Source organism: Phasianus colchicus, chromosome 16 (genome assembly GCF_987193195.1).
Source record: "Phasianus colchicus chromosome 16, bPhaCol1.hap1.1, whole genome shotgun sequence".
Taxonomy (NCBI): domain Eukaryota; kingdom Metazoa; phylum Chordata; class Aves; order Galliformes; family Phasianidae; genus Phasianus; species Phasianus colchicus.
In genome coordinates, this window is record NC_143451.1 from 4,538,487 (window position 1) to 4,551,553 (window position 13,067).

At 41.1% G+C, this 13,067-nt stretch overlaps 2 protein-coding genes across 6 annotated transcripts in view; one reads left to right on the forward strand and one right to left on the reverse strand.

The window, feature by feature from the left end:
- GTF3C1 (general transcription factor IIIC subunit 1) overlaps positions 1-12,410 on the reverse strand; it is a 39,868-nt gene extending 27,458 nt beyond the window's left edge. For 2 of the 3 annotated variants that reach the window (XM_090151451.1, XM_031595200.2), the window contains exons 1-9: positions 12,162-12,410; positions 11,869-12,078; positions 11,304-11,480; positions 9,384-9,527; positions 8,916-9,012; positions 8,153-8,276; positions 3,505-3,660; positions 2,669-2,784; positions 593-917 (exon numbers count right to left, since the gene is read on the reverse strand). In XM_090151451.1, the coding sequence (XP_090007577.1) occupies positions 593-917; positions 2,669-2,784; positions 3,505-3,660; positions 8,153-8,276; positions 8,916-9,012; positions 9,384-9,527; positions 11,304-11,480; positions 11,869-12,078; positions 12,162-12,382 (1,570 nt within the window). In that variant the 5' untranslated portion in view covers positions 12,383-12,410. Of the gene's footprint in view, positions 1-592; positions 918-2,668; positions 2,785-3,504; positions 3,661-8,152; positions 8,277-8,915; positions 9,013-9,383; positions 9,528-11,303; positions 11,481-11,868; positions 12,079-12,161 lie in introns of those variants that run through there. The other variant, XM_090151452.1, reaches the window with a different exon arrangement.
- Positions 12,411-12,456: 46 nt separating this feature from the next.
- KATNIP (katanin interacting protein) overlaps positions 12,457-13,067 on the forward strand; it is a 56,100-nt gene continuing 55,489 nt past the window's right edge. For 2 of the 3 annotated variants that reach the window (XM_031595195.2, XM_031595198.2), the window contains exon 1: positions 12,457-12,657. The gene's annotated coding sequence lies outside the window, so the exon portion shown is untranslated. Of the gene's footprint in view, positions 12,670-13,067 lie in introns of all 3 variants that reach the window. The other variant, XM_031595197.2, reaches the window with a different exon arrangement.

Below are 13,067 nucleotides of genomic sequence, written 5' to 3' on the forward strand. Positions count from 1 at the left end.
AAAGAGATTCCGTGACAGACACCTTGTCAGTTCATCAGGGAACATCCAAGGCAAATATAAAATTTACCCAAGGACGATGTTTCTGTGAGCAGCCTAAGCCAACTAGCAAGCATAGTCTCTCCAGCGTGCTCATTCTTAGCCATACAGTTTTGTATCCTCCTTTGTAGTCATTGGGAAATTTGTCTGACCCTCTTCAGAATCATTCCAGCTCTTACACCACCTGAAAAATAACTGAGTATCCAAGGAGCGAGGACCATGAGCCCATTTCATTGCAGGGAGAAATAACACAAGGATAAGGAGAAGCAGATTTATTTTCCCAGTGATTGGTGATAACCAGAAATGTTGTCTGACACACAGACAGCAGAGGACATTTCAACTCCGAGAATCTCCAGAGATCACCACATCAATAATATTATAATCAGTTTGAGGGGAAAAAAAAATTGCAAAAAAGCACAGAAATACTCAAATAAGAATAAATATATGGCCAGAAACCTTAATTGAAGCTAATAGCTTTTCTTTGTGTTTGTTTTTTAATAGAATGATCCTTAAGAAAAATGCAGGGCTCTTTGCAAATCTCAAAATCACAACCTACCTTTAGCTGGTGTCGACTGATGAGTAGCATCTTGGGAACTTGATTTTAACAGAGAACCTGAATTGGCCTTCTGACCTTTTCCTCTCTTCTTGCCATATTTCTCTTCTTCTTCGTTATCAGACTCTGAGACCAAAGTGTCCTCTTCCCCAGGGAAAGCATCTTCTAGTGGTGGGGAATCTTCTGGCACTAGAGCCAAAGTAACTGTAGCTAACTGCTCACTCCTAGCTTTTTCTCTCTCAAACTGACGGTTTAAATCACTCTCCTCTGCAAAAATGTATGAAATATATTTGGTTGTCCTTTGCCGACCTTCATCTTCCATAAAACCCTATGAAAAAAGTTGGAACGTTATTTCACTACCTTACTTCTCCATTTTTGCAGTCTCTTCTCCTGTATCAGTGGTGGAAATTTTTTCTAACAGCTCTCCCCTCATATCAAAACATGTCACTTTTAGTTTTTTTTTCTAAATAACAAAAATGTTTACTAGCCTTAGCATATAGAAAAGAAATACTCTGTTTGAAAAATACATTTATATTATCTGTGTATGAGAATGAAATGTCTAAAATATGTGGGATGTATAAAATTCTAGGGTAGAAAAAATTTCATGTAGTTAGCACAGTTCAGTACCTAAAAGGAGCCTACAGACAGGAGGGGAATTAACTCTTTGAAAGTGTTGATAACTGCAGGATGAGGGGAAATGATTTTAAGCTGAGGGAGGGGAGATTTAGGTTGGATGCCAGGGGGAAGTTCTTTACAGAGAGAGTGGTGAGGTGCTGGAACAGCTGCCCAGAGAGGCTGTGGATGCCCCGTCCATCCCTGGAGGTGTTCGAGGCCAGGTTGGATGGGGCCCTGGGCAGCCTGGTCTAGCATTAGGTGGGAAGGTTGGTGGCCCTGCATGTGGCAGGGGGGTTGGCAATTCATGATCCTTGAGGTCCCTTCCAACCCTGGCAGTTCTGTGATTCTCTGAAATCTTTTCAGAAAGTCATTCTGCAATGTAGAAGTTAATAGAATGAATCATTTTTAGGTAGAACTGCTGCTATTCTGCCACACCAGGTGCTTTAAAGCATCTGGAAACCCAAATGAGCCACCAATGAGGGAAAATTTCTCTGCAGTTTGTTTAGAAAGTGTGCTTACACATTCCTATGATTTACATTGTTCATCTGTCTTTTATTCTACAGAACTTCTTAGTAAATGACAAGATCTTAGCAAACAATTCTCTGCTAAAGGAAGATGGCAATTATCCTGCCTTTGTGGAAAGAAGTGGGTGTTTGCATGCAGGAATTTGTTCATCTGTAAGTCATACTCCTGATAAAATGAGAAAATATTGAAATATTTGGAAATAAGAAGTTTAATTACCACAATCTCCTATATAGAGGAAGGGTATTTTTTGTTCAGATTTTTTTTTTTTTAACAGCATAAATGCTGTTTTAATATGTAAGTAGACTGATGACTTTAAATGCATAGAGGATCTCTGACAAAATCCTACAGTAAAGACCAGGAAAGCAGCCAATCTTGCAAAATAGAAGGTGCCCAATACTCAAAAATGAACCAAAATGGCTATTTAGAGTGAGACATTTATGCTCACCTCCAAAACATATTCCAGAAAATATAGGTTCCCAAATACCAGCAGGTTACCAGGGATTATAGTAAGTGTGCTTTAGTGGTCGAGGCCCATTTGTCTGCCTTGCCACTTTTTGGAGACTATATCTGCCCCATGGTGCTGGGAACTGTGTCACTTTGGAGTACTGTGAAGCTGCATCTGGTACAATCCCACCCATTAGTGTAGATCACCAGAACGTGCTCTCAGTATGGACAGCAAACAGGATGCAAGATACATTTCCTACCCCAGACTTTAAGTTCAAATTTCAACTGAACGCTTTTTGAACACTTCTGCTGTATATCTTTTCCTGAACTGAAGTCATGATTTTCTCAATCTTATCAGAATTATTTCCATGCCAACTCTTAAATCCTGGCTGTTTCTATTGTTTGAGATGCAATATGTTGTAACATATTACCATGGTGACCACAGTTAAATTTTCAGTTTCAATAAGTATTGAAATTATTTTATTTTAACCTTACTTTGACAACTTTGTACCTCTCCAGAAGACGACAGAGCATCCTTGATTCCAGCTTCCCCACATTCATAGCCAACCGAAGTTCTGCCTGAGAAATACCCTTGGTTCCTCTACTTTCAACTGTTTCAGACAAAAGAAAAAACAGAAAATATCTCACAGAGATACTCTGGCCCAATTGCATATGCATACATCTGTATATATGTTCACACTTGTTCTCAATAACCATTACTAAGGCAAACCCATCTTAAGAGCTACCTGGTTTTGAAACAAACATCAGAACATAATCTTTAACAGTCACTGCTAGCAACCATGTAATTTTCAAAGGCATACACAAAATACAGGCAAACATTGTCATAAAATGCACTGCAGCATCCCAGTAGAATGAGATTCAAAATAGTTTCATATTAAAAGCAAGAGCAATGTAGGAGGAAAATATTTTCCTGATACACAGACAACTGAGATGCAAAGAGATTACATGACTGCCCCACCACCTACAGGAAGCCTACAGCTCAGTCTGATCAGAACATAAAGTTCTTTTCAATAAAAAAAATAAACACGTTGATGCATGAAAAGCATCAAACTTCAAGTTAAAAAAAAAAACAAAACAATAACTTTCTTTTATAAATATAAGGAGTATGAAGGCAATGGGAAAAATCTACATTATGTCATATCTGTGATACTGTAAGAGCCTTAGCACACAATACTGTAATTTAGCTTAAGATGAAGTTGAGAACCCTTTTGCACTCCAAAATTAAGCAAATCAAGGGAACAGTTCTGTTAGTCTTTGTAAAAGTAAGATAAACTGCTCTGCACACACAAATATTCTATTTCATCACCTACTTAGCTCGTAAGCCTGGGTGAGCATATCCCTTTCACAAACAATATCCACAGGCTGAACAACTTTTGTGATCTCTTCATCATCATCATCGTGATAATCTTCCATTTTCTTCCGAAATTCTTTTAGTAATTTAAGGCAACGGACCATGACATCAGTACCTGTGGACATATGGGGAAGAAAAGATCAAAGACAACTGCTTATTTCTAGGAAAACGTTTACAACAGCTTTTCCCTATATAAGAACCTGTCAAAACACTGACTAGAAGCATTCTCGATGTGCTCCAAACGTTGATGGCTATGGTAACTTTAGGACTCCCTGGTGCAGTGACTTGTGAGAGCAGTGAAAAACACTGCAATAATGGGAAAACTTTGAACGGTACAAACAAATCAGTGCAATGTGTTTCTGGATATACTGAGCCACAGAATGACACCTTCAGAATATAGATCTGACGGTGAGATCCCTCACCATGTGCAAGCCCTCTTCTTTCCTCCCTCCCTACAGATCCATAGCACCTTTTTACCTTCTATAGATGCAAACTACATAATGACAAACGTGCATGCATGCAGTACAGAAGGAAGTATTTATCAAACACCTAGCATACTGAAGAAAAGGAACAGTCCTACTTCCCCATCAGGATCTTAGAGCATAACTAAAACGTACAGCTGATTTGTACAGTTCCAACATTGCTATGAAAAGAATAAACGCTCGTGGTGTACTATGAATACACACAATGAAAACAGAGACATGAAACCTCAGGTTGTGGTATTTGAGGACAGGACACACTGCTGCCTATGGGTCAGAAGACAACATATATGATTCAGTTAACGTTTAGGTAACTCTTCATCTGAATTACTCTTAACGTGTTCAGATAACGCTCCATCTGCTTTACCCTTCTGGGATATCACAAGAGTGGGGACATGACTTCAGCACAGCATCAGCAGTCCTGTTCCCTCATACAAAGATGAGCCACTATCACCAGAGTCATTTAGCTGCTGCTGAAGCATTCAAGAGATCAGTGTTTAAGATAAACTAGAACTGTGTCACTGTGCAATGCCAGCTGATCAGGTGCAGCACTTCAGTAGCTATGGCAGAAGCAGCCAGTTCATCCTGCAGCAGTGGGTGGGAATATCTACAACCATCTTGACTCCTCTGGCAGAGTCCTGCTGTTATAAATGCAGAGTGAAAAGCTTTAGCTGAAATTATTGAGGTTACAATGAATGAATTCTATCTTATGCTTATATATGATGACTTACTGAAGCCTAGCTGACACCAAGTTAATCCACAGTAACTTAGACATGTGACTGAACTCCAGGCCAGATGATCCCATTGATCCCATTATTTTTCCTCATCTGAATTCCTCCCCTGCCAGATACTGCTAAGGATAGAAATAAAGCTCTGACATTTTGGTAGGGCTGTAGGCACTGTTATCTCATCCTGTTTCTACAGTCCATTAATTTCCACTTGAAAACAACAACAACAAAAAACCCCACATTTTTTTCTTTTACTTCAGCTCCTGCTGCTTGATAACGTGCTTCCCATAGCAGATGCTGTGGCTTCATTTCTATCTGCTTTCCTGCATATCTCCAGAGATTAAAAAATCTTGAACTCTTACAAAAATCAGGTATTATTAATTAATCCTAGTTTAGTATCTAGTGTTTTTAAAAGCATTTTTCTGGATTTTCAGCTTTTACATCCATAAGATGGAATTATCATTCAAGTTAAAGATTCACCAGGTGGCATTTTTCATGGTGAAATGTTAAGAAGTAAACGCAGCTGCTGTCGTACCAATCTGTGACAACACAAAATGTCTACTGCTTTGTGTGCTGCCACATTTATAAATGGATATGTATCTTCTTTCCTTTTAAGTAAATACTCTGGAACTCAGATGTTTAATTAACAATTATACAGTCTATTTCCTTACAGTAGTTCTGGTCTCCCAAGTTTTCTTTGCAGATGTACTGAGCTCATTAGAGCACTGCTGACAATTTAATATGAGAGCATATACATAAATACAGCATAGTACAACTCCAAGACAATGTAAGAGACAATCTATTTTTTTTTACAGTGGCAATACAAAGTGAAGGCTCTGGGGAGACCTCATTGTGGCCTTCCAATACTTGAAGGGAGAGTATGAACAGGAGGGGGAATGGCTGTTTGGGTGGTTTAGGTTGGATATTAGGAGGAAGTTTTTCACATAGAGGGTGGTGATGCACTGGAACAGGTTGCCCAAGGAGGCTGTGGATGCCCCATCCCTAGAGGCATTCAAGGCCAGGCTGGATGTGGCTCTGGGCAGCCTGGTCTGGTGGTTGGCAACCCTGCACATAGCAGGGGGTTGAAACTAGATAATCATTGTGGTCCTTTTCAACCCAGGCCATTCTATGATTCTATGATAAACTGTGTAACCAAAAGTATAATGTCATACAACCCACCCAGATGCTTCCTTAAACCAGAAATGCATGAAGTACAATATATACTCGGTCAAAGTATGATGACAATTTTTCCATGTATCTTATTGAGCATCTTTTGAGTATCTCCACTGTGTTCCTGAAACCCTGAACTACTTGAGTTCTCGTGTATAAAATCTGTGATATTCTTACACCACGAAGATGGACCTTTATATTTTGTGACAATTGATCTTATCAGGGCAAAACTGACAATATCAGAGCTCCTTCAAGCATTTTCTTATTTATTCAGTGCAGTATGGGAAATTTCTCTCTAACCTTTGCTAGATATGGCACCTGCTTTTGGCTATAGCTTCTTTGTTTATAACTCAGTTTCCCTTCACAGAACATCTGCCCGCTTTCTTGTTCAGAGGGATGGAAAGTTCTTGTGCTCTCAGGAAGAAATCCTTGAAGAGTAACCAGCTCTCCTCAACATTTTTGTTTTTAAAGACAGCATCCCAGCGGATCTCGGCCAACGGTCCATTGACAGCTTGAAGTTCACTCTCCCAAAGTTCAGGGTCCTGACGCCAATCTTCACCAGGCCCACATCCCTCAAGATCACAAACTCGACCAGAGCGTGGTCACTGCAACCCAGGCTGCCTACAACCTTAACACCATTAATGATTTCCTCCGCATTGGTGAGCAGCAGGTCCAGCAACGCTTCACCTCTGGTCGGTCTGTCCAACACCTGGACCAGAAAGTTATCATCAACACATTCTAGGAGCCTCCCAGGCCTCTTGCAACTCGCCGTGTGGTCTTTCCAAGAGATAACTGGATGGTTGAGCCTAAATCCATTTCCGTGTAACTGACACATTTGTCCTCTCAGTGTTCTCACATTTTTTTATTGGTTCTTCTCCCTCTTCCTTTACGATCACTCCTGGATGGGAACTGTTGAGTCACGACCTGAACTACTGATAGATAGCACCTGAAGAAAAGACCTGGTCAGCCCTGGGAGCACAGGTGAAGGCAATGTAGCTGTGAGACTGGAAGGGGTAGAGCCTGGCTGCATCTCTTTTCAACTTCATTTAAGGGCTGACTGCCAGCGTGAAAAGACCTCTTTTTGTGGATCCTTTCCTGTGTTGTTTCCTCTGCGAACCTCGATCCTTGAAGACAGGTGAGCAACCCTTTCCCTTTATTTATAATTCTACCCACTGTGCTAGTCTCTCTGTCATTACAACTCTCTATTCACAAGGATTGTTTTATTTGTGCTGTTCAGTTTTGTATTCTAACTATTCTATTCCCCCTGCTCTCAAAGCAGTTCACTGCATCTCTGAAGAAAAAACCTGTTCATCTTTTAGAACTATTTTCCATTTTAACTGGGCAAATCTGCCTCTCAGGATTTCCTGTGATTACGGATTTGATTTTTATTTCCTTCAGCAGTTATATTAATTCTAATGGTGATACTATCCTTCATATTTTGTACCACTGCTTCTTATAGTTACTGCCACCACAAGTTTTATCTGCATCCTTTCCTGAGAGGGTCTGCTCTTGTTTGTTTCCTTTCTTTATGCAGCTATTCTTTTTGTCTTTCCATTATGTGTTTGGAAATTATCAAGTTCTTGCAAACCTACTTAACTTTGAATTCAAAGCAGTTAATACATTAGAAGTATTAGAAGTAGAATATGTTTGGTTTTTTTTAACAGTAGTCATAACCTAGTTTGCTTACTGAAAGAATTCCTAGGTAATGCTGCCAAAGCTTACTTTCATATTCTGAAACAAGGCTTTCCAGAGAAACTGTATTCTCATGCTTTTCATCAAAAATGATAACTAAAGGAAAAGCTATAACTGAATCGACCTGTTTCTGGAGTTCACTATTTAGTTATGGCCATATTTGTTTTGTATATCATTTTAACCTATTCTGTCAAGTTTGAGTTGTTGTTCAAGGTCCAGCCTGAAAGGTATGCAGACTGCTCTTTGCCCCTTTACTCCTCACTGGCTTCAACAGTCGTACTAGAAGATGTGATCCTCTGAAACTACTTATTCTGATATAATACAAACCTGCCTTCATTCACGATGGACATATATCTTACAGAGTTGGAACAAATACTTAATTCAAGTGGGCTGTAGTGTTCTAGCTTTATTAATGCATTCATCTGAGAAGCTTTGTTTGCAATTAAGTACTTAAATGTACTTTAATTTAAGGTTTGAACCCTATACAGAGATTGGAATCGATATAATTACACAGGAAAGCAAAATATGGTTCAGTTACCTTTCTTAGTCTTGTAAGGCCCTCCATTGGGTTGTATTTCTTGCAGTGGGATGGATATTACCTTGGCTAGGCCAGCATTCATCATATATTGATAGAGACGTTTGAAAGTTCTCTCACAGAGGCCCTAATGCAAACAGAAATGGCAAAAAGCAGTGCAGGACAGAACTCTGAATTTCAGGAATTCCACAGAAATACCTGTTGATCTTCACAATGGAAAAAAACAAACAAACCAACAAGACCAAGGAGTTCTCTAATTTTACAGCCTTTGTTATCACAAGCCTCTATCCTCTTGGTGATTAGTATCAAAAACGTTTGTCATATTGCCTGTTTTGAAACAGTGCTTTGTGTTAGGATAGCAAGAATGTGTTAAAAGTCTATTAGCGTGTATGCAAGGCAGAGCCTGAGAGATTCTGCAGGCTGTTCAGTCCTTCCTGCCTTATGCTCAAGCAGAAGTAATCAACTATAAAGAATTGCACAAGTACATTGATTGACTGTATACACAAAAAGTCTATTACTGTAGCAAAGCTTTTCTGAAGTTGCAGACAGAATAGAAATTCTTCCTTACAGCAAGCAGTGACAGTAACTTGATCTAGAGCAGTACAGTAGCAACAAAGTAAAGAGATTTTTAATTCAATGAATGTTAAGATCCTACTTCTTGATATCTTACTCCAAAATACTATGTAACTTTAAAAACAGACTGCCTTTAATATGAGTCATCTATGTTCTTTGAGAGAGAATTTGAAAAAGAATAATGAAATCTCACCAATTCTTCCCTCAAGTTTCCTAATGTTTCTATCTGGTTTGGACGAGCACTTAGCATACTGGAGAGCTTCTCCATCAGAATATCATATTTACTCCTCCTAACAGAGAAAAGAGAACTGACGTATTACCTATAACATCATAAGCACAAATTACAACATTCTAAAGTGTTAGCTATTAGAGAAGGTACACTGAAGTGTTCTTCCATTGTTTTCAAGTGAGAACACTTAAAATTAACAGATGGATTAGAGCTATAATGAGAAGAGATGAATAGGCAAGCAATAGGCACCAAGAATACCATTTTTCACAGTTCAAAGGGAAGTCAAGCATCTTCAAGAGGAGTAAATAAAGAAAATGAGAATAGTCGATAGTTGGGAACTGTGGTGATTTGATGACCACAGCACAAACGTTCATTGTAGTAGAAGGTGACAGCCTACCCAGGACATGCTTTAAACATGTCAGTGGCACATACCTATCAACATGAAAGCGAGTCAGAAGCAGAAGAATTGAATGCTGCTGTGCTCCACTTGGTAGTCTTATCACATGAGACTGCATTGTTATGAGACCATTTCTGTCCAATACTCTTCGGTGATAATGAATTTTTCCAGCATCCACTCTAAAGAAAAGAATGCAAGTTATCTAGGAGCGAAGGAAATTTGCAAATAAATTCTAATTATCCAGTATTCCAATGCCATTAACTAGATTACCCACAGTCTTAGTGATGTCTGTTGTGCTAATTTTCAATGCGACAATCACAAAATTAGGAAGTAACAAAATTTAACTTGTGAAATTGATTGACTGTACAATGCATTTTATATCACTTTCTCTAAAAGCTTGTGCTTCATTCAGTGACCAGGAAAAAGAGTGGCCATACAACAGGAGACCACTTGGGGATCAGGTTCATTTTTTCCATTGTTGTTGTTTCAGAATTATAGATGAGAATGATAGGAGAATAATATGCAGACCCCAAGGAAAGAGAATTGAACACATTGCTGTAAATTCTAAGTCATAATAAATAAGCCACCTAAAACAAAGCTTTTTAGAATAGCTCTTAATTTGGAGTTAAAAAAGTTAAAAAAGAATTTTAGGCATACGGTTTAATGCATCATGACCTACAGTTGTGCCAGAGCAAGAATAGGGAAATGACTTACCTCAGTGTTTTACAATATTTGTAAAATTACAAGTAAAACACAGGCACAACATAGCACTTAGCAAAACGCTACAGAAAGATGACTGTTATAACCTTCCTCTGAACTGCAAAAAACAAGCATTGGAATACAATATATGAAAAACACATTCCTTTTGTCATATGGAACACTCTGCAATGATCTGATCCCTATTTGTGGATACCCAACTCATAGAAGGGAACAACCTCTCAATCTCTGATCTTCCCTACAGAGAACTTAAAGTATTATCTAGCTATTCTGTCACTGAAGCAAAGAAGCTGGGTCGCTGACTGATGATTTTGGCTTTTTTCCTTAAACTCTTTTCTGTTGCAGAAGCATCAGGCTTTATTAGTAGCTTAATTTTTCCTGTTCTCTACATTGTTCAGCTCTGAGAATTGGAATCCTTCAAACTCTGTCTACTGATCCAACAGAGAATCTCTGATTCCATGAAAGAGTATCAGGACGTATAACAAACTCAAGGAAGAGACCAGTACCTAGAATCAAAGAATCATTAAGGTTGGAAAAGACAACTAAGATCACCAAGTCCAACTCCAACCCATTCTGCCATAAACAGTTATCCCTAGAGAATGGCCTGGGTTGACAAGGACCACAATGATCATTTAGTTTCAACCCCCCTGCTATGTGTAGGGTTACCAACCACCAGACCAGGCTGCCCAGAGCCACACCCAGGATTAGCTATGTCTGTTAAGCATGTCCCTCAGTGCTGCCACTTCCCTGGGCAGCCTATGTTAATGTCTCACCACTCCTTCTGAGAAAATTTTTTTCCTAGTATCCAACCTGAACCTCACCTGGAACAGCTTAAGGCTTCACCTCTCATCCTATCGCTGTTACCTGGGAGAACAGGCCTATCTCCACTTCACTATGACCTCCTTTCTGGGAACTGGAGAGAACAATCATGTCTTCCCTGTATCTCCTTTTCTCCAGATGGAACAATCCCATTCCCTCAGCTGCTCTCCACAAGACTTGAGCTCCAGACACCTTGCAGTTCTGCTGTCCTTCTTTGGACTCACTTCAGGGCCTCACTGTCATTCTTGTGGTCGAAATTACAAAGGAGGCTCCAAGAATCAAACACTCCCATTAGTAAGGATAAGGTGCTACCAGTACAGATAAGGGCTTAAACAATACACAGGAATACAAAATTTTTTAAGCTATCAGTAGAAATTCACTCAATTTAATTTAACTTATAGAGCAAAACATAAAATTACTTGAAAGCCCCACTGTGAAGATCTCTCTGGAGCTCTCCTTGCCACCTGGCACGCCCCAGGCGCTCCAAGATGCAGTAGGAGAAGTCGGGGAGCTTTAAGTCAGGATCCCCTTCCCAGCCTATCAGGGCTCTGTAGCGTTGGTCCTGGGAAGCCACGATGACCAGCTTCTCTCCCCATCTAACAGAAGGGAAAGGAACAAAGGATTATTACAGAATTATAGAGGTTGGAAAGGACTTGTGATTGTTATCAAGTCCAACTGCCTGCCAAAGCAGGTTCCCTACAGTAGGCTACACAGGAAAAAGTCCAGGTAGGGTTGAGTACCTCCACGGAAGGAGACTCCCCCACCTTTCTGGGCAGTTCCAGTGCTCTGTCACCCTCACAGTAACAAAGTTCTTCCTTATATTCCTCATATTTGTATGGAATTTAAATCCATAAAAACAGAGAGATCAGTTACATTCCCCCCAAGACCATCATTTTTAGAATTTTTCAAAAACAAAGTTAAAGGATCACAATTCAAAAATTAAGTTAAATATTCTTTAATGCCAGGTTTTGGGATTTCACTCACTTTTCAACAGCTTCTGTGTAGGTACAGCAAGGCTGCAAATCCTTCCTCCTTATCTGATCGGTGATGTCCACTCTCTCTTTAAAATACTGGCAGGAACCCTGCAGGCCATCTTTATCATCCAAAATCATGTGGACAGGGTAGATGTCATCCAACGGCAGAGGATCCCTCTTGGTTTCCAGTATCCCCGTCTCGAGGTCGATCTCCTCATACCTGCAATGAGAGCGGCCGGCACGTCACCGGGCAGCTCCAGGGGGCTGAGGGAAGGGGAGCGGGGCAGGGCGGGGTCCGCTCACCGGTCGTGCAGGCGGAGCGGCGGCCGCGCCCGCGGTAGCAGGTAGAAGCGGAGGTCGGGCTGGGCGCTGAGCGCGGCCCACAACAGCTGTCTCGTGGCGGGCTCCAGCGGCAGCGGGAAGGGCGGTGTGCGGGCGGCCAGGCGCTGCCACAACGCTCCCAGAGTGATGCCATCCAAGCCTTCCAGAGCCACTTCGTCCAGCAGCGCCCACAGCGCCTCCATGCTCCGCGCCGCTCACTTCCGGCACCGTGTGGCGGCGCGCCGGAAGTGACGTCATTATCTGCGACCGTAACCAAGGCAACGCAGAAACAGGACGGTGGCAGCGCGGCCGGGCCTGGCGTTGCCCGGTTACGCGGGCGCTGGGCGCGGCGGGGCCCAAACCGAGTACGTGGGCGGCTGGGCCCTGGCTCGGGCCCCGTTCCGCTGCCCAGCTCCGACGTTGCTCTGCCTCGGTGGAGGCGCGGGTGCGGTGTTGTAACGGCGGTACGGTGTGATTGGTAAGAACCCAAGTACGAAGTTTCAGTTTTTTCATAAGGAAGTAAACGTTTTAGCAATAAGTTTAAACTTCTCAGTATATTGAATATTGGGAAGAAATTATTTTGAGGGTGGTGAGACACTGGAATAGTGTCTAGAGGTTGCCCCTGAGATGTTGTGGATGCCCCATTCTGAGAGGTATTCAAGGCTAGGCTGGGAGAGGCTTTGAGGAGCCTGGTCTGGAGGGAGGTGTCCCTGCCTATAGTAGGGAGGTTGGAACTAGATCTTAAAGGTCCCTTCCAACCCCAACCATTCTATGATATGAGTGCACTCTACCACAACTTGTAGCAGCAACTCTGGAATGCTCAGTAGGAAATGTTTACATTTCCCAAAAGGCAAGCAAGTAAAATCTTCAATTTATACATTTTTAAAT